The sequence below is a fragment of the Euwallacea similis genome, chromosome 28 (assembly GCF_039881205.1).
Source record: "Euwallacea similis isolate ESF13 chromosome 28, ESF131.1, whole genome shotgun sequence".
In the NCBI taxonomy this organism is placed as follows: Eukaryota; Metazoa; Arthropoda; class Insecta; order Coleoptera; family Curculionidae; genus Euwallacea; species Euwallacea similis.
The window spans coordinates 2716669-2744487 of NC_089636.1; the positions used below are offsets into that span (position 1 = coordinate 2716669).

Here is a 27819-nt window from a genome sequence, read left to right on the forward strand (position 1 = left end):
CTTGACAGCAGCTATCTGAATTTAAGTTAATCGTTATTATTAGTTAAACTTGCGGATATGCATACTATTTGTGCATGTAGACGGTATTCAATTTTTTACTGGCAAACGATGCGTCGGACGAAAAAGAGTCAAGTGAGCATTTCTCTTCTAAATGAAATTAAACTTCTAAAAATAATTTTTATTTTGATAAAAAGCAGTGGCACACCATTTTTTTCTTTAACAATGTGCTGAGTGGTGTCCGTACGCACGCCACTGGTGAAATGAAAAATAGCCTTTTTGCATAAATAAATGCGTCTACATTAACTCTCAAAACGTGTCAAATTTCACTTACATATCTCAAACGGTTTTGAATATATCAATAAAAGTTGGATTTTTTAAGTTAAGTTTAACACCCTGTATCTTCTTAATGAAGCATTATTGGAATATGATTTATATGGGGAGTCATATTATTTTTCAATGTACTATTACTCACTGAAATATAATGAAACACTTGTGGGACACCCTGTATAACGTCCTATAGCAAAAAACTGTGGGTGATACAAAAAATCTAAGGCCAGTTTCGACTTTTTCGGCGAGTTTTTCATAATAAACACTTTGTTTTATCCATGTCACACAAAAAAAGTAAATTTTTGTTTACCAGTGTTATTATTGCGTTTACCCTTGAGGTGGACGACTTTATACACAATTGTGAAAGTTTCACTTTTTGAGTAAAATAACGTAAATTTTTAATGTTCATGGTTTATGCAAAAGTATAGTGAATATGAATTGTTCATATTCATTGCTCTTCTGTGTAAACGTTAAAAATTCAAAATTTAAATTATAGAAATGTTATAATAAAAGAAGTTACGAGAGATTGTTCAAATAGTTTGTTGTTATTTGTCAATATACTTTTGCTAGACTCACGTTTTGACTTAACAAATGTGGAGATCTACGATAGAACACTCATTCTGATGTAACTGATCAACTCAATCACCAAACGGAAAAATATTAAAAAATGCATTCAATATGCTTATAATCTAGTAGGATATGAAAATTACAAGATCCCCTCACCAATCCATCACAATCTCTCGTAATTCAAATGGCAACGAGATTGGCCAACATGTATTCATGTGCCTCAAGCACAATATGAACGAATGTGTGTCAACCCTTCCTCGCCCCCAAACGGTATTATTCATTGTGACTCATCCACTTGATAGATGAAATAACGGTCTGATCCCCTTTTGCCATCCACGTCCAATAAATAGAAATCTAAATTGGAAGATATTAAGAGCCACACTTCATCCTTCCGCTTCCACAAATTAGATATTCTAGGAAAGAACATATGGGCACGGAAAAGGGAGCTTTTAATGCAGATTCATTATATTTTTGAGACATTAAACTGATTTTATGCTCATAAATTTGTGAAGCAAATCATCTAACTATGTACGGGGTGGCTCAACGAAAACTTTGTACCTCGATTTTCAATGTTTAAAATGAAAATGTGTACGAACGCTATTATTAATTTGAGGGGGATAATTTTTAACTGTATTTTCAACCCTTGAACAGGGGTGACAATTAACTCCATTATTTTTTGAATGGGAAGGGATGTCTAGTGGTACCTGATTTTAGGGGTAGTTGTATCCTATAAAACCTCCAAATTTGAAGTCACTGCAATTATCCTCGTTGATATGACAGCTTGTCTAAATTTGTGGGAAAAAAAGTTTTTATACGCTATCCAGCAGAAAGATGCAGCAAATGTAAATATCTTGTGACCCATGGTAACGTGTTTCGTTGGTTACAAATTATTTACAAGATCGTATTTGGAATTGATCAAAAAAGTCTCTGACACTGTCTGTCTACGTTTCTGAGAAAGTGACTATCTGAAAATGTTCTCAACCTTAACGGATACTGCAGATAAGGAAGTTCCCTCAAAAATGCTAGGTATTCAGATTGATTCTCCATTAAAGAAGAGGTAAAAAAATCACATTTAACTGTGGAAATGAAGAATGTCATATTGAATAATTATAAGAACAGCCTGAGTGAACATCCTGAACTGATTATAGATGAAGTGATGCATTGAGTGGCTGGAATATCTGGGGTTTTCAAGTGTAGTGTTTACAAAGTTTGTAATGAACACAAAGAATTTCACATTTTCCATGAACCATGGAAAGTGCTGAAGAAACCATGCATTATTGAGTTAGTTTATGATTTTGATAAGAATGCAATACGAAGGAAAGTGCACCAATTTTTCTTCCATAACGAAATGCTTACCACCAATAAGGTTCTGAAAGAAGTCAATGATGATGATGACCTGTCAACTTTTAAAGGGTCGTCATTTCATTTGTTGTTGAAGGCATTAAATTTCAGATTCAAAAAGCATGGTACAAATAGTATGCTGATGGATAAAAATCAAATAATTCTTTAGCGCAAAGATTTCTTCAAGTAAATTAGATGTTACAGACGTAAAAATAAGAAAGTCTATTACTTGGATGAAACCTGGGTAAATGCTGAACACACACACACAAAAGTAAGGATGGACGAGTTGATTGGTTCAACCAAACAGGTCTTCTTAAGCGGATTGTCAACTGATTTAAAAAATCCTTCAGGCAAGGGACAAAAGCCCATTATTTGCCACATTGGTAGTGAAAAAGGTTTTGTGTCTGATAGACTTTGGGTATTTAAGTTAAAGAAAACTGGCAATTACCATGAAGAAATGGATAGACCATCATTCGAAAGCTGGTTTTCAAATGTGCTATCACAATAAAAAAATTTCTTCCCCTGCAATGAAGAACGCAGATATTCAAGAATGGTTACGCTCCAAAGAAATAGTTTTTGAAGAAACGATGTTAAAAATTGGATTATTATCTACTGTTAAAGAACAAAAGAAAAAATTTACCAAGTATATTATTGATGAAATGGCAAAATCTTACAATATGATTATACTTCGATTTCTACCATATCATTGCGAACTTAATCCCATTGAACTTATTTGGGTCGACGTAAAAAATTTCAGTGCAGAAAAAAATGTTACATTTAAAATAAGTGATGTTAGAGAAATGTTACAAGAAGCAGAGAGTCAAATAACAATTGAAAAATGGCGGAGATGCTTCCAGCATGTGCAAGAAAATGTGGGACTTGGATGATATAATTGAAACAACAGTAGAACGATTCGTTATCAATTCCAATGATGGCAGCAGCAGTTCAGAATATGAACGTTTGTAAGAACTCTTATTTTTTCAAATTATTAATAAATTTATTATATTCCTATTATGTCCTCACATATAAATAACTTAGTATTATGAATAGTTTTGTACTCTAAGTTATACATAATATAAATAAAAAATAATACAAAACTTTCATTCATTTTTTATAACTTAAATTAGTCCAGAGTACGGCTCTGACAAGTAAATTGCACCTTTTTGCTGGGCAGACTACAGTTAATAATTAAATTATGACAATAAGAGCTGCAGACTTCAAAATGAGAGTAGGAAGATCTTTAAGCGTGAGATATTACTGAATTGGTGATGAATTTTACCCCTCATATTTGAAAGGCTACATTTCTTTATTTGTATTTTTTTTCCTAAAAGACTAAGGTAAATGAAAAAAAAGTATTCACATTACTTTTATGATCAATCTATTAAATGTCGGAAATGAGTGCCACTTACTTTCATACAATAAAATAAATTTTGTTCAAAGTGTTGTCTTATGTTACATAACATTTTGAGTCTAATTTTGTGGCGCTTATATGATTAAGAATAAAACTCCCTTCCGTCAAAACAATTTTGTGATATTTCACTTTTAAAGCTCTTCCTACCCTCCTTATGAAATTTGCAGCTCTTATTGTTATAAATAAATGTTTATCTAAAAGCTTTTTTCCCATAGGCTTTGATAAGCTATCATATCAACAGGGGTAATGGCAGTCATTTCAAACTGGGAGGTTATAATCAGAGTACAACTACCTTTAAAATGAGATATCACTCGACACCACTTCCAATTAAATTTTGGGAGTAATTGTCACCCCTGTTTAGAGGTTGAAAATACAATAAAAATTATCTCTCTCGAATAAAAAATCGATGGGTCAATAAGCACAATTTTCATTAGTCTACCCTGTATATGGGTAATAACGCTAAAATTACATGTGTTTTATTTTGGTGAGGCATGTAGCCGTAATTGATTTTGACCGTTTTTACGTCCTTCCTCATGAGTGATGTTTGTCAATTTCAAGAATAGAGTCTCAGCTATAAACATTTTCTTATGCTTTTAAAGAAAATCGTAAGGCGCTGGAAATTGAGGCCATTATTCTACTCTAACAGTATATCTCAATTAGATTGGCTAAATGATTGAAAATGACTTTTGAGATCACACATCTTCTAATCTAATTCAAAATAAACTAAAATTTAATCTAAACTAAATTACCGATACTTTTCATTTGTTGTATTGTTCGGTAATGGTGGTAACGTGTTCAGAATGCCCATAATACCTATAGTTTCCCTTAGTTGTCCCCGCTCCTAGTGAATTGAATAATTGAATTAATTATTCATATTCTTTTTGTGGAACTTTGTCCTGATATGACATTTTTTTCGTTGTTCTCTTTCAATCTGCCAACCACTCTTAAAGTTATATATTTTTTTGCTACGTGTAAAGTTTTTGGAAATTGGGCGTGTTGCTAATAGAATGAGAAGTTTTAACTTAATAAGACCTACCAATTTCCAGCTGAATTGAAATGACAATCAGCTCCCAGTTATGTAAAAAAGATTAAAGGAGAGACTCAAAGAATTTAGTTAAGCAATGAAAAAAAAAATAGAAAAAAGAAGACGAGCTCAACAATAACACACAACAATAAGGGAATTAAGGATTAATTGTTTCTTCTGTGAAAATAAAAAATTAAGTATAATTACCTATAAAAATGAAATTTAAAACTAACAACTTAGCTGTCCGTCATCTCATCTAAGACAAGTCAAGTTCTTACGATTGAACTTAGCAATCAGGAAGGATACCCACGGACAGCCTGCTTATCTAGCTACCACACCAAGGCTCACGAATTCTCAATCAAGTTGAGAGAGCAAATAGTATACAACGTTCATTGCTCCCGGTCGCGATTCATACCAATTTGGCAAATTGCCCTTTCATTAATGCAAAAGTAAAAATTTTGGTAAAACAAGTATGCACTTTAATAAATTTTTTTTAAACAATTGCTGTATTTAGGAACTTTAGTAGTTTTTAAATATAAAATAACAATTATGCTATTTCCACAAAGTAAAAAACAATTTTTGCTTATCTCTCTAGTTAGCAATAAGAAACAATAAAATCGATATAGCAAAATTTTTGTTTTTTTCAATATCTTCGTTAATACCTATTGGAAATTTGAAGTTTTAAAGCATCATTTTACAAAGGTAAAAAATGCATAACTTTCTCAATTTATCCACTGTACGTGTCTTGTTCCCATATAACTTTTACATAAAATCTATTTTCAAGCACAATTTTTAGCATTTATTCACATTTCGTCTTCAAAATTCAAGAATTTTACCTGAAATATTAAAAATATATTTTAATTTTGCATACTTATATTTCTTTCAGATAAAAACACACACAAAAAAGAGTTACTTAGGTACAGGCACCTATAGGAGATTATAAAACCAGATACAATATTGCACGGAATTATAATCAATAAAATATTAGGGACTCTTAAACTTATTACTCTAAGTAAAACTGTATAGACCTGCAACCTACTCCCACTTCTTTTCATGGTCCATTCAATTGGTCAGCTCATTCACCTTTAAGGCTCAAAAATTTTTCTGGTGTTTCTCATGACATCCATATTTTGTTACTTCAGTTGAAAGAAGACATCCAATAAAAGTAAAATTCTTGTGAATTTCGTTTTAGATCATGTTTGGACTAATACTGAAATTGTGCATTAGATCTTAAAATAGAAACTTGGTTCTCGGGTGCTTCTCGGTCTAAAGAAAGATTTATACCTTAGGGATTATACTATTACTACAGTAGTGATAATTAATTGAAAGGTAAGAAATGGCACTGTTATTTATATAAAGTTTTTCTTTCATTTTTGTCCTGCATCATTTTTTGCCAAAACACAACATTTTTCATCAGACACGATTTCTTTTTATGTCTTTACTAACAAGTTATATTTATTAACAGTAAAAGGTTCTTTAGTAACATGTTATTGCTTCTAACAGATGAACTCAATCCAGGAAAACTCTCAAGCTTTCGGAAGACCATTGCGTGCCCACCAACATATGCCCCTCGATTCTAATCCTTATGGGTTTCAGAGCTTCAAATACCCAGGAACTCTGTGCTACACCCCATACCTTCGATCAGGTCTCCAAGTAGCAACAAAACACATAGAGTACCAGAACCACACACCGCCATCTTGCGTGCATCCAATTAGTCCGTCCTCCACTGTTCCAAGATTAACCATACACTCTTACATACTTAGGAAGCCAATGATTATACCACCTCAAATGTCCTCATATTCTTATCTCACATCCCCATCCCAATCCATTACATCACATCTATCCCCTATGGCACCTTCAAAACGACCTTTTAAGGCGTTGACTAAGACAGGCACAGAACCGACGGTTTCCACACTGCATCCTGCTCTGGAGGCTGAATTTAAAACATTGAAAGACGGAATTATGGCAAGTGTTCCTGAGAGTGGCAGCAATAGGAACATGTGTCGGAACTTTCTAGTCAATCCTGAGAAAGTGAACGACCAGGAATATTTAGAGAAGAGGAGAAAAAACAACGAGGCTGCCAAAAGATCTAGGGAGACCAGGAAAATAAAAGAAGATGAGACGGCTATTAGGGTTAAATTTCTAAATGGACATGCAGTTAAAATCGCATATCAATTGTCATCTCTGGAGAGAGAGAAGATGAGGCTTACGGCAATGTTAGATCGAGTTTTCAGTAACTCTATCCCAACAGAGAAGTGAACCGAAATACCTCCAACGAGTCAGAATTGGCCTACTATCCTGTTAAGATGTACCATGTTTCGGAGATTTCTTCTACCAGAAACAACCAAATTTTTTAATGTCTTGAATCTTGAAGTACCTTCCTGAAAGGAAGTTCTTCTTGTCTATTTCTGTATTCCACCTACATTACACAATTATACTTTAAAGTGTGTAAATTTTTTTCTTACATTACACTAGTAAGGGTGAATGTAAAAAGTGATATTACGTGTACACAAGGTCCCATAACAAAGGGAATTCAATTTCCTTTAAAATAAGATATTACTCTCCCTTCTTCCCATTTTTTCTCAAATTTTAAGAGTGGTAGTCACCCCTTCGCAGGGGTTGGAGCAAAGAAGAGCAAATATGTAAAAAATATGTTCCCATGAAAACTAAAGTTTACTCGTCCGAGACTGTTTTTATTTATTCATTTAGAAGAATAAAAACCGAAGTGGAAACTTTTCGGTGCGCCACACTGTATAGTGATATAATGTGATTATGTATACGTGTATTATTTATTAATTGTATATGTTCGTTAAGTTTTATATATTCCGTTTCATGTAACAAATATTCCAGCACTTTAATATATTTTGATTTCAGTTATACGAGTACATATGTACCCAGTTACCTTATGTTATGTCGTACATGGGTAGCTAAAATAAAACAATATTAGTTTTTATCAAAATATCATTGTTTGTTTTTCATTTTCAAATACTTCCTCAAGTCCATATGTGTCTGAATCGCCAGAGGAGCGAATCTGAATCATTCAAATGAAGTCGTTCATATTCATCTTTCTTAGATTACTGAAGTACTCATTAACTTATTCCAGACTTCTGATGTCGGCCCATCAGTAAAAATTTCGTTGCCTAACAAGTAACCTATTGGACTTTGGGTCAAGTAACCGTTGAAGTTTTTCTCATATTTCTTACATTTTTGCCTTTCTATTTTTTTGCATTTCCGTAGATTTTACACAATATTATAATGTGTCAAGATATTTTCCATAAGAGTCAACCTCTCTCTTTAATCTTTATAATGTGAAAAATTTAATGTTTAAATTAAATTCTTAAGGATTTATTAGATCTCAGAAAGTCATCTCTTACTCTTAAGCGTCTTAATGCACAGTTTGTTTGCAAAATTAACTTTGATAACTATAATAAGCGGCAGTCTCTTCATGAGAACGCGCTCTAGAGTAAAATTGTCTGAAATGTAGAAAAGCTTAACTTCATTATACTTTTGGCATAGATTTGACATCAGTTTGCTATCAAATGGTCATAAATTATTTATAATGGCCTTAAATCTAAAGTCACGTCTATTGAATACTTCCGTTAAGGGTATTCGGACGAAGCAATAAAAGTGTGTCTTAAAATTACAACCCTTCTTGCAGAATTTTAATGAAGGTTGGTTCTTTGACTTTACTAAGTTGCCACCGATGGTTATTGCGATTTTTGAAGAAAATGACACTTTACTCGTGACGAATTATTATACTTAAGAAAGGTTCTGCTGAATTGGGTTATTTTTATATTAGTTCAGGTTAGTGTTATTTGAATACCGGTTTCTTTATCTTTTATGGCTAAGCATGACTCCCATAAACTTCAAAATAAGCATTTCAAATATAAACCAAACATTGATTATAGACACACTCTGTAATAAACTGAACTACTGAATTTATCTCTAGTAAAAATCCTTTAAGGATTTTCTCTAAACTTTTATTTAGGTAATTTCATTAGGTTATTTCTCCGACAAATGCACTGATGTTTAAAAACGTTAGATTTTTAACAAATATCAACAAAGATGACAACTTATTTGCAAATGAAATGTTTCCAACAATGATAAAAACGAGTTTCTGTTTGTTTTTTTATTGGATGAGTGGTTAAAGTAATATGACTAATTTGATTATTTTCCAACATCAACTTTAGCCTGATATTGATTTATTTACTATAAAGCATTACGTCTTATCATCAAACAATCACATGAGTATTGAATTAATAGTGAATATGGCAAGAATAACCACATTTTTGATGAAGCCGTGTACTATCTGATTCATTCTGACTTGGAAAAGGATTTTGACAATTGAGAATTTTTAAAATATATATTTGTGATTATGCCGGAGGTAAAAAATTATTTTTGGGAGTTTGTTTAATCGAATATAATTCGACTAAGTTTACCACATATCCCTTATTCTAGTGGACAATCCGCCATTTTAAACTGTCCGTTTCTTCGATAATTTTGGTTGTTTAATAGTTCATCAGGTCAGAAACTGGTTTCGCCAAAAGAAAACATCGTCTTTTCTCGTCCATGAAGATTACTTATGCAACAAATGGGACTTTAAATGCATTTCCAACCGTTTATTTGACTGGCGTAGGTGTTTTACAGGGTGTTTTTTTTTGTGTGCCTATCATTGCTATCTCTGAAACGGTGAGAGTTACAACTTCGATTAAATTAGACAAAATTGGCTTTTTATGAAGCTGATTAAGGAAACCGCTGCAAGATTGCCACATTTTCAGTAGTTTCCTAGATATTTGAAAAAGTATGAAAATGGTCCAAAACTTCAATCCCTCGTATTTCGTATACTATTTGTGACAAAAAAGAAGTTTAAATTACAAAGTTTCAGAACTTTTTACTCTCTACAAAACGACATATCGAACGTTATTGTACAACTTTTAGTAACTAAGTAATCGATATCAACTTCATTATTTTAAATAGGGACCTGGAATTTTTATTTCATATTTCGAAAGCGCTTTTTATTCCTGACAGACCCATGTATAATATGTTTACATTTATTAACGTTTCAACCCGCATAATTCATCATCAGACTATTTTTTATTTCCCTTTTTAAACTACTAATTATGCTAATTTAATCGAAGTTGTAACTCTCACCGTTTCGGAGATAGCAATGGTAGGCACATCAAAAAAAACACCCTGTATACGTGAAGCTTTGCTTGAGTTCAAATTAAGTCAAACGGCAATTGAAAATTTGAACTAACCTAGGCACAAGTCATCTTCCTGTGCACGCAATTTTAAGGTCTATAGAATACTTCCTTCATGCATAGAAATATTCCACATTTAGAATAATCAGCATCAACATTTATATTATCTTGAGCATTTGAAATGGTACGACACGAACTAACTTATGGGTAAAAATCTTGTAAACGAAGAGAGATATCGGAATTAAACAAGAATACCTTTTTTAAGCAAAAATAAACGTTCTTTCATTATGTGGAATAGAATTTGACTTCAGTTGCATTCATACAAAAATATGACCAAATATATTGAATATACCGAAGTAGTGAGTCGTAACTAGTGCCCTCTAGGAGCTACATAAAAATTAGATTAAAATTCTTACTTGACATCTTACAAAACTTAATTATACTAATTTTTTGTTGATACTACAAAAACACAAATAGTTATTAAGGAATTTTAAAATAAAATTTCAACCTTTAACACACTGTAATTTTGAAACACGCAATATTTATATAGGAAATATTGAATCCAATTGTCAAATTTTAGTGTCCCCTATTTCAGGTTTCGGCATGTCCCATTCCCAATACCCTATATGTACCGGGTGTCCCGTTAACAAAGGACGCCGATTATATCTCTAAAACTATTGAAGATGAAGCTTTGAAACAAAAAATGGTATAACAAAAGTGACCAAGAGAAAATGCTGGAAATATTTTTTTAATTTCTAACTTTACCTCTAGGTGGAGTATTTTACATAGTGGACGTAAATATATCAAATAACTGAAGAAAATGCAATAAAAAGGTGTATTGTAAATGTCACAGTTTTTTTTCATGGAAAGTTTCTGCATAATTTTGTATATACATTTTTTTCTTCTATAGAGGGCGCTGCAAATGTTGTCAGATAAAATACCTCGGGAATGGATCACAGGATTTAAACAAGTGGTGGCTGGTTAGAAAGAGGTTTTTTTGCTTCATTAAAAGATGTATCAGATAATCTATTTTGGTTAATTTAAATACCCTTAGAGGACAATTTATTATTAAGTCTGAAATTTTTGTAAATTTCTTGCAAATATCAAATGGAAAGGTATGTGTTTGGTATTTTTGTTAGCAAGAGCATGAAATTTTACTTATATCCTAAAAATTTCATCTCGACATCTTCATTCGTTTAGAAAATATGTCGGTTTTTACCCGGAATCTATAGTAATTAGCCTTTGCGGCGCTCGCCATCTGCTGACGAATTTCGGCACTTAAACAATTTTTGAAGTTAACGAAAGAATAAGTTTAATATTTTTGGTTTCAAATTTAAAAAATCTCAAAAATCAAGTTTCAAATTGATCGTAGATGGCACTGCATTCATTTGAATGAAAACAATTGCGTTTGTTCTTTTTATTAATTGTTAATTCTCAAAAGGCGCATTTGAAACGAAGACTCTGCTAGTATATTTCTTTCGACATGTTACGAGTATACATATTTCGAATGTATGGAAAATGCGATCATATCTTCAAGAATATATGTATGTATGTGATGCAGTACCCTCATAGACACCATTACAACAAACGTGCTTTTATACACTTGGCGTATCGTTGGAGAACCACCGGTACGATTCACCCTTCTATATATCGTCGATATCGCAGAAGTAGAAATGACGAAATTATTAGAAAGTACTGTTCCGGGCCAATCGACCAGGAGAAAAACCAGTCAAATTGACAGACACCAAGTTTCTTCCTACTATAATGCTCCAAGCCCAATGGAGCCGGGTCGCCAGCAGTTACTATACTTCGAATTATCAAAGGTAAAGGAACGGTAAGGTATTTTTCTTTGAGTAGAAACGAAAAATTTATTTTAAATATGCCGACTACTTATAGTGTTTCTGAAAAAGTCCAAATTATTGAATGGTATTATCAAGGTCAGATTTATCGCCAAATTAGGCAATCTTTTTCGGAAATGTTTCGGGAAGAAAATAGACCAATTCCCTCGTTGTCGTCATTACATTTGATTGTTCATAATTTTGAGATATTGGGATGTGTTGCACCAAGTGCACGTTAGAACCCTGTTGAACTCGATAAATTAAAGAAAATCCTTTCGTTTCAAAGAAAGAATGAAAGAAGTAATTCCAAGTTCATTTTAGGGATTGGCGTATTTTATTAGAAGTGCTGCCACCGCCGTCTACACTCCATACCTATCAATATCGTACTGATTTATTTACGGTATTAATCGGGAACTTGTTCTTGCGTAGGTGTAAGGGGGGAACAGATAAGGACACGATTTGGGTAGTAGTCAATTCAACTAGTTTTTCTCGTGTTCAATTGGCCCGGAGCAGTACTATAAATGTATTGGCTTATATCGAATTTGATCCTCAAATCAATATAAGAATAATTGGTCGTGACTTGGGGTTGCCTCGAACTATTGTCCACAGAATTTTAAAACATCACAGGTAATATCATCAATGATATAATGAAACTTACGCATATTCTTTATTTATATTTTATATTCAGGGTGCAGCCATATCATATGATTCGCTATAAAATGTTAAATTTTCCAAACTTTAACCGACGGTTGGATCATTGTCATTGGATGCTCAACGTGATAGCACAAAATTCAAGGTTTTGATTTCATTTATTATGGACAGACGAAGCAATATTTCATAGTGACGGTCAAGTAAATTTACACAATAATCATTACTGGTCTCATACCAATCCTTGTTGGTTAAAAGAAGTGCAGAACCAGGGTAAATGGAATGTTAATGTGTGGTGCGGTATATCGGGTGGACAAATTATTGACCCTTTTATTTTCGATGAAGCACTGAATAGAATCAGATATTTAGATTTTCTTCCGAATTCTCTACCTCTATTATTACAAAAAATACCATTGGAAATTCGGCGAAATATGTGTTTTCAACAAGATGAATGTCCAGCCCATTTTTCTCATAATGTTCGGCAATTCTTGGATATAACGTTTCCCAACCGGTGGATAAGGAGAGACAGTTTATTCCCATGACCACCTAGGTACTATATTCAATAATGCAAATGATTTATTTTGTCAACGTTAAATTGTTTTTAAAGGTCCCCCTACTTATCTTGCTTAGACTTTTATTTATGGGGGAGCTTAAAATAGCTCGTTTATGTCAATAAACGAACCACAAAGGAAGACATGATTCGAAGAATAAAAAATTACATACGTGGCATTTCCGTGGCAGAAATAGAATCTGCTGTTTCGTCAACCGCTGAGCAATTGCGCATGTGTATTTATAACGATGGGCGACAGTTCGAACATTTGGTACGTCATTAAAAATAAACAACAAAAAAACAACAAAACAAAACAAACAAATAAAAGTCTATAAATGCGATTGTTTTCATTCAAACGAATGCAGTGCCATCTACAATCAATTTGAAACTTGATTTTTGAGATTTTTGAAATTTGAGAACAAAAAACATTAAACTTATTCTTTCGTTAACTTCAAAAATTGTTTGAGTGCCGAAATTCGTCAGCAGATGGCGAGCGCCGCAAAGGCCAATTACTAAAGATTCCGGGTAAAAGCCGGCATAGTTTCTAAACGACTAAAGATGTCGAGTTGAAATTTTCAGGATGTAAGTAAAATTTTATGCTCTTGCTAACAAAAATATCAAACATATACCTTTCTATGTAATATTTGCAAGAAATTTACAAAAATTTCAGACTTAATGGTCTAAGGATATTTTCATGAACCAAAATGGATTGTCTGACTCATCCTTGAATGGAGCAAAAAAAGTTGTTTCTAACGAGCCACTACTTGTGTAAATCCTATGATCCGTTCCCGAGATATTCAAGTTTTTATCTAACAACATTCACAGCGCCCTCTACAGAAGAAAAAAAAGTAAATGTATTAAAAAAATGTATATACAAAAATTATGCAGAAACTTTCCATGAATAAAACTGTGACATTTTCAGTACACCTTTTTATTGCATTTTCTTCAGTTATTTGATATATATGTCAGATCTTCCAAACTCGTAGAGAAACAAAAACACAAGTTTAGGTGGTACTTCTTTATTTCTCTAGAATCGGGAATCGAATGAATCCCTTTTTGATGCGTGAGGGTCACCCCGGGTGCATCTGCTTTTCTTCCAAAAAGCCTGTCACCATACCTTCCACATTCTTCCCACGCTTACATCCTTTTATCATCCTATTCGCACCTCCATATGTTTTTAGGCGAGATGATAAACAGACCTTTATCTTTACCACGAATGATCTATTTTGACTAGTACAAGTTTAGTCCATTTCTAATTTACAATGGGGCACCAGTAGGTGCCTGTGACATTCCGCACATGTCCAAGGATAAGTTACAATATTATGGGACAACATGTTTTTTGCATTTACATTAAATAAGTTGATAAGTAACCCCATATGGCTTTCTTTATGAAAGCTCACATATATATTTACTACCACTATATGAGATACGCCACCTAGCGGTGGAGTTAGGAATAAAAAAAATATTTCTAGCATTTTCTCTTGGTCACTTTTGTTATACCATTTTTTGTTTCAAAGCTTCATCTACAATAGTTTTAAAGATACAGCCGGCGTCTTTTGTTAACGGGACACCCGGTACATAAATTCAATTCGTATTACAAAGTGTCTGTGAGCATAGTAATATAAATTGAACCACATATTCTAGATCCCAAAACATGACGAAAAGTTCATATAAATATATGTATATCAAAAGGCACTCCGCTTTTGATATACAGGGTGGGCCAATGAAAACGAAACAAGGCCGATTTCTCATATTTACCACTTAAAAAAAAATCCCTCAGACCCGTCGATTTTTATTTCGAGGGGGAAATCTTTTGCACCCATTGGCAACTTTGGCACTTTCAACCCCTTGGCGGGGGAAGGTGCAACTCTTAAATTTTAAATGGGATTAGGGGTCAAGTACTGCCTCATTTTAAAGATCATCGAATTCTCTTTTCAACGCTATCAAGTTTTTTGAATTTGATGCAGCAATTTTTGAGAAATCACGTTAATAACAAATCGATCAATGAACGAATATAACGCTTTTGTCATTTTTGTAGCTGTTACAAATTTTATGTAAGAAGTGCTTTATGTGTTTTTTTAAATCACTCTTAAACCAACTTGATACAAAGAAGCAATTAAAGTGAGTTTTTTATTATTTAACAAAATGCATCTACAATCTACTTTGATATTTTTTAAAGAAAGATTTATTTTACACGTTAAAATCTTAAAATCATTATCATTTATAAATGTCTTGTTTACAGTTTTATCAGTGAAATTTTAGTAGTTATTTCTGCTATGGAATTCCATACTTCTAACAAAAATAAACGAACTAATTTTTTACCTCCCTTTGGAAGTGGATATGATGAATTATTTATTTTCAATTTATTTGCATTTAGTACCTCATACTATTTTGTCTTTGACTATTTCGACTTAAAAGTAATTTTTTTTTTGTTAAAAATGGTTTATTCAACTGCGGAACGAATATCGATAATTGAATTTTATTATGAAAACAGTAGATGCGCTAATATTACAGTGCAGCTATTTAATGACCTACATCGAGATAAGCATGTTAACCGGAAGTTTGTGATTGAACTAGTAGCCAAATTTAAGGAAACAGGATCGGTAACAGATCAGAAACGAGTCGCTGCAAATAAAATAGTGGGAAACGAAGCAATGGAAGTTGCTGTTTTGGGCCAAGTTAATGTTGACCCTACGTTAAGTACCAGGCAATTACAAGCAGTTTCTGGCATCTCCCGTACGAGCATCCGAAGAATTTTGAAAGACTATAAATTTCACCCGTATAAAATTCATCTTGCGCAAGAATTAAGTGAAGATGACTTTGATAGGCGTTTAGAATTTTGCCAAACAATTAGTGAAAGGATAACAAATAACCCGAATTTCTTATTCAACATTTTCTTCTCAGACGAGTGTTTGTTTTTTCTGAACGGTACTGTTAATCGTCATAACTGTCGGTATTGGCCTGATGAAAACCCACATTTATTTCGTGAAGTTCACACTCAATATCCGCAGAAAATAGACGTTTGGGCTGGAATTTATGGCGATTGTGTCGTTGGCCCTTTTTTCTACCAGTAAATCTAACAGGAGAGATTTACTTGCAATTGTTAGAAGATACTATCGAATCCTCATTGACACAAATTATTGAACATAATGACCGTTACAATGAGAACGAGTTGACACTTCATCAACAAGATAGAGCACCTCCTCACTATTCTTTTGCTATTCGTCAGTACTTAAATGAAATTTTCCTAGTAGATGGATTGGTCGAAGAGGACCAGTGGAGTGGCCCGCAAGATTACCAGATTTAAGTCCGTTAGATTTTTTTCTATGATGTGACTTAAAGAGTAAGATTTATAAAACTCAGCCAGAGTTTCTAAATTGTTTACGTCACCGAATCATTGATGAATGTCGGAAGATTACACTTGAAATGCTTCAAAACGTCCGAGATCGTTTTGAACATAACCTCTATTTCTGTATGGAAGCAGGAGGGCAACATTTTGAACATTTGTTAAATAAGAAAGTCAGTAAAATTGTAGATAAATGTTTTAAATTATTCTCCTTTTGTAAAATTACTACAGAAACTTAAATCCGTCCTCAGAAAAAATGTTTTTTTCCACATTTTTTTAAATGTAAGTTACGAATTGAAAAAACACTACTATTTGTTTATATGTTGGCTTCTTCAACATTTATAACGTGATTTCTCGAAAACTACTGCATCAAATTTAAAAAACTTGATAGCGTTGAAAAGAGAATTCGAGGATCTTTAAAATGAGGCATTACTTGACCTCTAATCCCATTTAAGGTTTAAAGGTTGCACCTTCCCCCGCCAAGGGGTTGAAAGTGGCAAGGTTGCCAATGGGAGCAAAAGATTTCCCCTTCGAAATAAAAATCGACGGGTCTCAGCGATTTTTTTTTGTTTCAGTGGTAAATATGAGAAATCGGCCTTGTTTTGTTTTCATTGGCCCACTCTGTATTTAAGAAGAGAATTTCATGAATCACAACATGTGAAAAATACAGCCGTAAGTTGAAATGTTTCAGTTTGTTCCGGTAACATGGATGAACAGGGAAATTATCACGATAATTGTACTAGTGACCGATAATTGAAATTGAAAAAATAATTGTCTCTGTGTTTCGCTAATGATTGATTCAACGTCACAATGAGGCACCAGTATTTCTTTGTTGAAATGTCAAAAAACCTAGAACTCTTTAAATTGTTTATTAAGGTCCTAAAATCAAAAATCTAATTATATTATAATTTTTGTACTTTTACAGAAATTAATAACACTTAAAAATTCCACATGTTCTAATTGAATTTATTGATTTTCAAAAGTGAAGCGTCAGTGTACAGGTATAGGAAGTTCATAAGTCAGCTAAGAAGATTATTAATAAAACGCTGTAAATTTAGATTAATCAGTAGATAAATTCCAGTTGTTAAAAGAAAAAACAGTTTAGTTTAGTTTAAGCAGACTATCTAGAATTATGTAAATTTCCAAATCAGGTCAAATCGGGTTCGTCAAAAATCCGGTAAACCTTCGAGGACTTTAATATTCATTAGTTCAAAAACATTTTTTTTTTAAAACGATTACTCCGAGTGACATGACTAAGGTACGCTTTTTCTAAGCAGAAATAATAGACAGTTACCTTTTTCATTTAAAAGTGGATTTTCTGTACGGACAAAAAATACGAATTAATTAAACAAGTACATATATCATAAACCGAATCTGACGCCCTATATGATCAACATAAAAATCGTTTGCAGATATGAATGCTTATCCCGAAAACCTCCAGGTATTTAATTTCATGAGTTTGAATGGTTTGATATGAGAAACATAATTAAAAATTGATTTTTAAGTTTTTTACTTTACAATCCTGTAGTTTTGTAATTACTAACTTTTGCGCTCCTGCGGCCAACTGTGGTAGAGCCTTGTAAAACCTATTATTGTATATGTATATCGAAACTCTATTCATAAAAATAAACCTCTGGGGTTAAATCTCATCCAACACAACAAAAAGAACATAAAAACCAAGGAACAAGTGTTAAAGAATTATATGAAAAACCCCCACGTTTCTTCTTACATTATACTGAGGAAATTCTATGTTAATACCGCAATTTTAGAATACATTGTACCGTTAACTTGAAAAATGTATCTACCTGTGGTACTAATTTACTGCCTAACAGATTTAAGATCATCATTTATCCATCGTTTTCTGTTTGCCCATTTGCAGATTATTGTGCCATTGACATTTAAAATAGGATTAGGTGTTGTAAAATATCTACTTCTTTGTCAAAAGTGTTAACTATTTGCTGGATTGGCCCATAACCTGTAGAAACTCAGAATTTATCGGTATCGAGATATTTCATCTCTGTAGAATACAAGATGTATAGGGTGATCCAAACTTGGCGCCTTGGGCCTGTTATGGGTAAGCAGAAGCCGAAATCAAAAATCTAAATAAGGGTTCTCAAAGGAGGCCCCCTAAGGTCTATTTTTCTTTAAAAACTAGATTTTTCCAACAGTGGGAAAATGGCATCTGTGACGTCATTAGCATTTTTTTCTCAGAAACATACTTTTTTTTGATATCAAGAAACTTCATATTATTCTAAACAATTTTTGTAGTAACAGTTTTTTGTATCACTTTCTATTTCAAATCTACAATGGACCATTTTATAAAGTTAATTTGTGAGTAAATACAATATATAATATTTCGGTTAATTTAAAAAATTACATTTTAATCAAAGTAGGTAATTATTAAATTTATCATATAATTTCATTTTAAGTTATTATAAATACAAAAAAATAGCTAGTAAAATTTCTATTTGAATTAAATTAAATTAAATTAAACTGTGAATTTTTTAAATAATACTTTTTAAGAACAAATAATAAACAAAACTAACATTAACCCTTAACTGCTGACATCTAGATTTCCATCTCTTAAGGTGACACGGAGTCCGGTAGACTTCTACATTAAAATTGTATTTTTTTTCATCTTAGTGCAAAAATAAAATGTTGTCATATAAAACCCGTAAGCTCAACTCTTCTAAATAACATATATTTTATTGAAAAGTAAAAAAAAACAAAAACAAATTATTTAAATTCTACAAAACTTTAACTTCAAATGGAAATAACAAGTTCGTATAAATAATCTATAAAAAAAATTAAAAAATATTTATGACATTTCACGGTTTAAATTATATCAGATAAACATTAATTATGAAGTTAACAAAAAATTAAAGTTCTATATGAAGCAAAAACAAAAGTGGCAGCGTGCAGAATAAGTGAATAATTTTTATTCTCGGTTACAACGTGTAACGCAACATTTTTTGGAACATTGCAGACAAATAGGTTTTTGGCATTGGAGACACAAAAAAGCAATCTTTCCTTTTATTTTTGGTGGACAAATATAACAATATTTTCGAGTTTCTAGTCTCTTTTCTATTTGAACCGGTTCAGGAATATTTTGAAGTCGATGGATAATACTGCGAATATCGTGCCTTAGATTTTTTGAATGTAATCGTCTATTCATGTGAGGTTTCACCAATGCATCTGCTAATTCTTCAACAAAACCAAATCTGCTTTTATCATTTTGAGGGCGAGATCCATACATAATAAAACAATTTGTGCTGCAATTTCTACTACCTGATAAAAAATTGCCAACGGTCATCTTCGCGTACTTCGGCTACAGCTGTACTTCGCACACTTCTCATCCATAGAATCTACTCCACCTTTGGTTAGGTTATAACAAGCAATCATTTCTGGCTTTCCACTTTCCAGATCGACGGACTTGCTGTGATGCATGTGTTTTTAATTTAGAGAAACCTTGTCTATAGGATCGACGGACTGTAAAAAAAAACGTTTCTCTTTTCACTTCGGAATGATATATTTGGGTATGCTTTCGACCAATAAAATCGTGATTAAGGGATAGTCGCAGTGTGGTAGAATCGTAGAGAGAGACGATAAAAAACTACCCTTTGGAACCTTAAATACTACATTCAGGGATCGGCACCCATAGGCGTACTCCAGGAGAACCCTTGTAGACAAAGAGGGTGCTCTTAATTGCAGCCGTTAGAAACGTGGTGCTATGGCAAAACAAAGCTACTTGAGAGAAGGTTGTCCCTTTCGAGGAACCATCATTATTAGGACAAAGGATTCCCCACATCTGGGCATTCTGAAATGGTGCCAATTTCTTAACGTTCATAGGCGTCGCCTCTGGGTGCGTGGTAAAATATGATAAACTAAATTAAAGCTGCTATGTTGCGATGTAACCAGCAGTACTAATTCGACTTATGCTAAAGTGCTTATCTAATCACTATGTACAACTTTAAGATCAGTCCCGAACAGCACGGACGAAATGACTATAACGGATTTGCTTTTTTTAGGTACGTGGGATAAAAGAGTAACACCCTTTGTGAAACCATATAACGTATCGTTAACTGGTCTCTGCTTTTGTGGAAAAAACTCAGTCTGTATTTCTCTTTTTTTTTTTTTTCATAGTGCCAACATACCTTAATTTTTTTTTTCAATAAAGAGCGGGTCAATTCAACAGATGAAAACCAGTTGTCGGCAGTGATATTCCTATTAGAGCCATATAGAGGTTTTACAAAACGGATGACAGCTTGAGATGGTTTGGATAGTTTTTGTTCTTCGTGATCTAGGCCAAAACCGTCGGAATTTTTCCCAACATAAATATAAGTGTTATGTAGGTAACGTGTTCTAGCATCAGTTAGAGCAATAATTTTCAAACCATATTTACAGGGTTTATTCGATATATAAATTTTAAATGAACATCTCCCTCGAAAACCTACAAGCATCTCATCAACGCACGCTGAAATACCGACTGAATAGGAATTTTGTGCATTCCTCACAAACATTTCAAAAAATTCTTGTACAGCAGCACCGGCGTAAACAGCTTTTCTCTCATTTCTGTCTTCAGGATTATCAAACCGAAGAGCAATTAGAATAGTCAAAAATCGTTGTAGGGACATAACAGCCCAAAAAACATCCCTGCCTTTACCGTTTGAAACAAATAGACTACGTACATCTTCATGGTTAGATTTATGTACTATCGGCCACAAAAGTGGTCGACTACGCTAAGGTTCAAAATCGCTTGACGCATATTCCAAGCGAAGGCGCCTTATCAGTTCACAAAAAATGATCCACAACAAAAACGTGTCTAGCGAATAAATTTAGAATTTTACATCGAATACCAAGCTTGCCGGAATATTTTCAGGACGATAATTTCAAATAAATCATTTCTGCTAGTAATTGTGTGAAAACATCACTATATTAACATTGAATTTTGTAAATTGCAAAAGTTGATATGGCTATATAATTGTTTAAGATGAAAACGAAAAAAATACATGTTAAATTCAATTATAAACAAGACCAATAATTTACAAAACACTGTAGAACAACTTATTAAACTTCAAGACTTTTATTAACAATAATATTTTGCTGGGAATTAGGAATTAACTAGTCCGACTGTTTCTTACCTATCGCTTAACAATCAAGTGATTTCTATGTCGCAAAAGTTCTTTAGACAAAAGATGACATAAACGGCGTTTTTCGTAATGCGTACGTTAAAAGGGAAAATTTCAAGACACATTTTTTTCGGAAATACAGTTCGAGAGACTCTTCGGATGGAGGATCGTGAGAAAATAAACTTAAAATTTATATAAATAAATGACTAAATTAAAAAATAAACAATTCTAATAGCGGGTTACTCCCCCATTGGCGTCAATGACGTCTTGTAGCCTCCGGCCCATTGAACCCACAAGGTTTTGGCACAAGAGTGAACCTCTAACCCCATTCCAGATTTGGTTGCAATGTGCCACCAAATCTTCGGTAGTACGTTCATTGTTATTGTGCCACCTTTGAACCATTAGGCCCCATAAATTTTCTATGGGGTTTAGGTCTGGTGAATATGCAGGCCAGGGAAGATTGTTTATGTCTGGATGCTCGTGATACCAGTCCCTCACGATGTTTGCGCGATGTATCCTAGAGTTGTCATCAGCATAATTGATGACAGGCATTTCTGCCACAGGATACAAAGTACGAACAGAAGGAAGCATAGCTTCGTCGAGCATCCGAACGTACTCAATAGAATTCGTCCTTGTTTCAAAACATGTTATGCAGGCAAATGAATTATCAATCAAGCTATATGATTATAAATTTTTGAGGCATAATAATTGCATTTTTTGCTTGGCACTCCAAGAGAGGCCTAGCTTATTGAGAGAAAAATGCAGAATTACTTCTTTTAAACTAAGACATAAAAAATTCTATCTTGTGATACACCGTTGTAAAGGGGTTATTAAGAACTTTTAAAAACCGCCGAAACATGCACGGGTCCGTATTTGAAAAACTCAAGTTGTTGTCTCATTATCTCAAAAGCTAAGGAACATTTAAAATGTTGAAATTTACTGGTTTGTACACATAAGAAAACTACGAAGTTCTTGTATCAAACGTTTTGATGAAAAACCTTTAGTTATCGATTCATTTAGAAAATTAAATTCGACCTAATTTTAGTTTTCTCACAGTAACTCAGAAACTAACAATCATTCGGCAACATTGTTTTCGGTTCTTAGAAGAGTATTAAATTTGGCACATTTCTTCCAATTTAACCGATCCTGTAACTCTTCCCGTTTAAGAGATAGCAATAATAGCACATCGAATTTGGAACACCTTGTATAACACAGCCGACATCTCACAGACTTTTCGCTCAACTCAAGATGAATTTCTTGCCAGAAGTAACAATATAAACAAAAAAACGTCCCCAAATTTAAGCCAGTGATAAAGTTACCTTAATTGAAAAAAAAACAATGTGATTACGTAACCGTACGTACCGTACCGTAATATTCAACTCACGACTAATTTCGGAAATATTATGGCCTTGTTCATATAAAAGTACTATATTGTTTTTAATATTATCGCTTAGATTTGGTGGCATTGTAGCTGAACGATGAACTGAGAAAATACCAAAAAATAAAATTGTCTCAATGAATTGGGCCAGCAATACATGTTTTTGTGCAAAATATTGATGTATATACACAAAAAGGGGGATCCAACAAAAAGTAATCTAGGTCAAGTGTGACAAAAAAAGGTATCCGACCCACAATACCGCAAGCGATTTTGATTTGAAACTGGTCGACCACTTTTGTGGCCGATAGTACATATTGATGTGTAAAGCAATATACCCACAAATGCATTTAGTTCCACGATATCTACATCTGCTAGTTCGGGTTTATTAATTCTCTTATATTTTCCTCTCATGTTCGCTAATTTTTTGTTTGCCCAAGTTATCATTAGATTACACATATCTTCAGAGAAAAGGTTTTCAAAATAATCTAACGGACTATTGATATTTTGTATTTTACGTCGAACTTTTTGAATATCTACAATGTTGTGTTGGAGAGCCCTTACATTTCTTGCTAGTTCCACTTTGCTCCATTGGAATTTATTTCTCCCGTAAAAAAATGTTTTTTTGTATCTTTTTGTATGTTTTTGGCTTTTATCTTCAATTAATTCTTCTTCTTCCGACATTACTACTTCCTCTTTAGAGGCTACTTCTTGCTCAATCTCCGCATTCATTTTCTGCCCTTCTGTTTGTCTGCTTTCTTATTTCTCTGTTTCATTTCCCTCATATTCTTGCTCGGATTCGGTTTCATGGTCGCTTGTTATGCATATGTCAGTATCTTCGGAGTCGCTTACATCACTTCCTACTTCATCATACTGTTGGAGTCTTAAGGGAAAAGCTTCTGACACCAGGTATTCTTTTGTACGTGGGTACCGCCACGTCAAATCAGGACGATGGTCGAGACAAAACACTACCGTAACGTCAACAAGTCTATATTTAAAAATCTGTGATAACTATTACTGAACTAGGTGCGTTAGAATCTCTAGTATGAATTTGGAGGAAGGTCGGATCTTTGTTTATGCATAGAGTTCCACTCTCAATCTGACAAAAAAAGGACGCAGGGAAAACGAGCAGAATTTGATTTCGGCCCATTTTTGTTCTAGTTGACCAATCAGAACACAAATTTGGTAGGTTCCCACGAACTTAGGATTTTTAGATTGAATGAGAAAAAACAGACCTTAAAAGGTTTTGCAATTAACGTCTTAACACATGTGATTCTGCGAAGGGCCAAATTACTGATAAGGACTGGTGAGTGGCGACAGAGTCACGGTGTGTTAAGTGTACTCGAGAATATTTTTACCTAATGGTTCTCACGGTCAAACCAGAACATCCCTCAAGTTGAGCGATTTATGTATATTGGTTATCGCTTCGTTTGAGATGAGGCATAACAGATGATTTGGACGGGTATCCAACAATACCACTTCATACAAATGTCTTCAAAATCAGAATCGAAAACATCTACGGATTTTCGAGAACTTGCCATCGAATAAACGCGCTAATTTATAATAATTTTCTAACAATGTAATAACAGATAAGATGACATGGAATCTCTCAGACTCCTGATAACCTGTAACACAAAAACCGAAAGTATGTCGATTCTGCCGCCATTACACAATCAACTAGACTAACTTTAAGGAAGGTACTGAACACGGTATCCAATCATTCTAAAAATGTGTATACGGTAGTTTCTCTACTACAACAGATTTGTTAAAATTTAAACTGCAAAAGTGTGCATAAAAGAACAAAGACGATTTCTCATCAACGTACAAAGCCATAAACCTTCAATTTTGTGAAATTTAACGAATTTTCTCCTTCCCAAATTAACTTACTACATAAATAGCATAAATATGCCTATAAATAAATTCATGAACTTTATTTGGATTTTCACTGTATTTAGTTAATATTTACCTCGATTCCCCTTGAGATATTTCTTTTTCCCGATGTTTGCTCCTGATGCTTTCCTTTTTGCTTACACTGTTGGTGGAGAGTCTATGAATTGCTTCTAGGGTTACCTATAAAGCATCCGATACTCATTAAAATGATATAAATCTTTAATAAATCCTCAAACCTTTTGAAACTCTAACTTTATCGTATAACTTCCTATGTTAAAGTTAGAGCTTCAAGGCTTTATTATAATCGTATCGCCAAATTTGCTACTCCGAAGACTTGGGAATCCATATTGGAATAAGCCCTAATTATTTTCTTCTCCAGTATGCATAAAAAAATTAGTAAATCTATGTAAAATAATAATTTTTTAAATCATCAGATTGCCAAAGGTTAATTGGTGGCCCAAAGTTGGACTCGTTTAAGGAGACAGTTTTTTTTCGGAAATTTCTCTGAAATCAATGCGATATTAGACAAATTTTGTAATTTTTGAAGGCCCATATGTGAGTATCAATAACTTTGTCCCGTGTAGAACTATTCCATATCTACCTCTAACCATTTCCTACAATTCATTTGGTGAAACAATCTACCATAAAAGACTTGGGATATTTAATTTTGTTCATTAGCTGTTAAATTAATGTCATTAGAGTAGTTTTTTTTTTAAATATTTGGAACAGCTGCATGGGGTGGCAATAATATTAACCTCTATAGAGTTATTCTGATGCCTACCCCCTGTCACCCCTTACAGCTCGTTTAGGGGCCTTGGGAAACTTTGTTTTGGCCATTTCTCTTAAATCGGTATGAAATTAAATCAATTTTAGAATTTTTTGGAAGTGCTCAGAGAATACAATTTCATAAAATTATTAAAACAAATTAAATGAAGCACAAATTATAGCATAATTTAACAATACCAAAACGTAATATTTAAAAAATAAAACACTTCCTATCTTAAGAGCAATCGAAGGTCTAAACGAAAACAATCATAATATTGAAAAGTTAATTAAAATCACTTGAGATAAAATGTTTCAGAAAGGAACAAGATTTTGATAAGATATAGCTTAACAATATAAATTGAGAAATTTCAATAACAATTCTCAGTCGTTGTGGCGCAGACACAGCAACAATTGAGTAAGTTGAGAGGGAAAAAAATATACAATTTAGAAAATATTAGGAATATATTATGTTCGTTTTTTCATTACTACAGTTGAAAGTTATCATTATTGGATGTGTTGAATGATTGCGAAGTACATTTTCTCGTTTTGTTTCCAAAACAGCCTGTTATGAATTAAGACGCGTTATATTTTTGTGTGCAATTCAATTTATTTTTGGTTTAGGCAAATTAACTGTGATTTTATTTAATTTAGTAAGGGGGAAAATTATATATGCACCGTGGTTGTGAAATGCTCAACACTCATACGTTTCAGATCTCTTGGAGCTGCATCTCCCGTGATTTAATTCTGACATTTAGATTAAAATTGCGCATTTTAAGATCTTGGTGCATAACATATTTTAATTAACAAAACATTATTATAAGATAAGATTTAAATGAGACATTTTCAAACCGTAACAAAACATTTTAATACCATATGAATTCAAATAGTATTTTCCGAGTGTTCAAAGGCATGGCCTTTTTAATTTGAACTACCTTTAGATTGATTGGGCCCATCTTGTGATGTTTTCCAAATTTAGCAAATAAAAAATCAATTAGATATTCTTAAGATATGTTGAGAATTTGAATATGTACCAAGTTCTGTCATCATTCAGCGTAGAAAAACTTATACTCTCGTTTGAAATTGATTTTTCCCTTTAGGAATTTGCCTTTATTATTGGACAATCATTGTTTCAGAAAACATGTTCGTCAAAATCTTCCTTTTCTCTTGCCTGGTGTTGATCGCCAGTGCCAACCAAGAAGAATGGGCTAACTACAAGGTGATTTGAGCACAAACTATGAATTTGTCTGCAATATTATCTTTGAAAAAATTTTAACACTGCGTTATTTCTAGGCAAAATTCGGGAAGGTTTACGCCTCTGACGCTGAACACCAGGTGCGCTATGAAGCTTTCAAGGGCAACTTGCAAAAAATCCAAGAGCACAATGCTAAATACGACCAAGGCTTAGTCACCTGGTACATGGCCGTCAACGATTTCACTGACCTCACTGCTGAGGAATTCGAACAACAGTATTTGTCATCTAAGATGCCTGTCTACAATCAAACTGGAAAGAGGATCCACCAGACATCCGTCTCAACCCCCGACCACGTCGACTGGAGGAAATCCAACTACGTCACCGGAGTTAAGAACCAAGGTTCCTGCGGTTCCTGCTGGACTTTCAGTGCTGTAAGTTTTCATCTAAAATTGTACTAAAACGTTCCTTCAAGAATGTTCTCTCTTTAAGACTGGTACTTTGGAAGGAGCTTTCGCCAAGTCTCATCGGTCGCTGGTGTCCTTCAGTGAACAAGAACTTGTGGATTGTGCCACTAACGGTGCTGGTTATAACGGTGCTGGATGCAGCGGAGGTGTTGTTCAAAGTGCTTTGGACTACGTCAGGGACCACGGAATGGTTTATGAAAAAGATTACCCATACGAAGCGAGGCAGGGATCCTGCAGACAAAAGGGAAACGTCTTCAAAATCAAAGGTTACACTGAAATCGGCAGAAACGACGAAAATGGTTTGAGGAATGCCGTTGGCAATGTCAGCCCTGTTTCTGTAGCCGTCAACGCAAAAGACTTCCAACACTATGGAGGTGGCATTTACGATAGCTCAAGCTGCTCAAACTCAATCAACCACGGAGTCTTGGCTGTTGGTTACAATAGCGAGAACGGACATAACTACTGGATCGTTAAGAACTCCTGGGGTACGGGCTGGGGAGAGGGTGGTTACATCAGAATGGCTAGGGGCCACAACTTGTGCGCCATTGCTTCTCAAGCATGCTACCCCAACTTGTAAATGAACTTAGAGCTATGGGAATGTTGTTTTACTTTGTAAATATATTACGGTAAAAGTTACTTCTGTCTTTTATTCTAACTTTGCTTCAAATACGCATAAAACTCTTTTTAAGAGTCACTTTCCTTCTGCCTGGGATTATACAAAACTACTTTATACAGGGTGTTTTCTAAGTAC

The 27819-nt window shown here is 33.5% G+C and overlaps 3 protein-coding genes across 3 annotated transcripts in view; 2 read left to right on the forward strand and 1 right to left on the reverse strand.

Annotated features, from left to right (window-relative positions):
- Positions 1 to 27819, reverse strand: part of LOC136417460 (cathepsin L-like proteinase) — a 201437-nt gene that overhangs the window by 160809 nt on the left and 12809 nt on the right. The gene's annotated exons all lie outside the window — the stretch shown is intronic.
- LOC136417370 (transcription factor ces-2-like) lies at positions 6502 to 6929 on the forward strand. Its single transcript, XM_066403039.1, has one exon. The coding sequence runs from the start codon at positions 6519 to 6521 to the stop codon at positions 6927 to 6929; it is 411 nt and encodes a 136-aa protein (XP_066259136.1). The 5' UTR covers positions 6502 to 6518.
- On the forward strand, positions 25780 to 27704 carry LOC136417459 (cathepsin L-like proteinase). The gene is made up of 4 exons (XM_066403156.1): positions 25780 to 25827; positions 26546 to 26628; positions 26703 to 27035; positions 27094 to 27704. Exons 2-4 carry the CDS (start codon positions 26551 to 26553, stop codon positions 27643 to 27645), a joined length of 963 nt encoding a protein of 320 aa, XP_066259253.1. The 5' UTR covers positions 25780 to 25827; positions 26546 to 26550; the 3' UTR covers positions 27646 to 27704.

Excerpts from the sequence above, each read along its gene's own strand:
- LOC136417370 (XM_066403039.1), top strand. The coding sequence starts at position 6,519 with ATGGCACCTTCAAAACGACCTTTTAAGGCGTTGACTAAGACAGGCACA.
- LOC136417459 (XM_066403156.1), top strand. The coding sequence starts at position 26,551 with ATGTTCGTCAAAATCTTCCTTTTCTCTTGCCTGGTGTTGATCGCCAGT. Across the intron at positions 26,629-26,702 it reads AAGAATGGGCTAACTACAAG|GCAAAATTCGGGAAGGTTTA; the intron begins GTGATTTGAGCA and ends CGTTATTTCTAG. Across the intron at positions 27,036-27,093 it reads CCTGCTGGACTTTCAGTGCT|ACTGGTACTTTGGAAGGAGC; the intron begins GTAAGTTTTCAT and ends TCTCTCTTTAAG.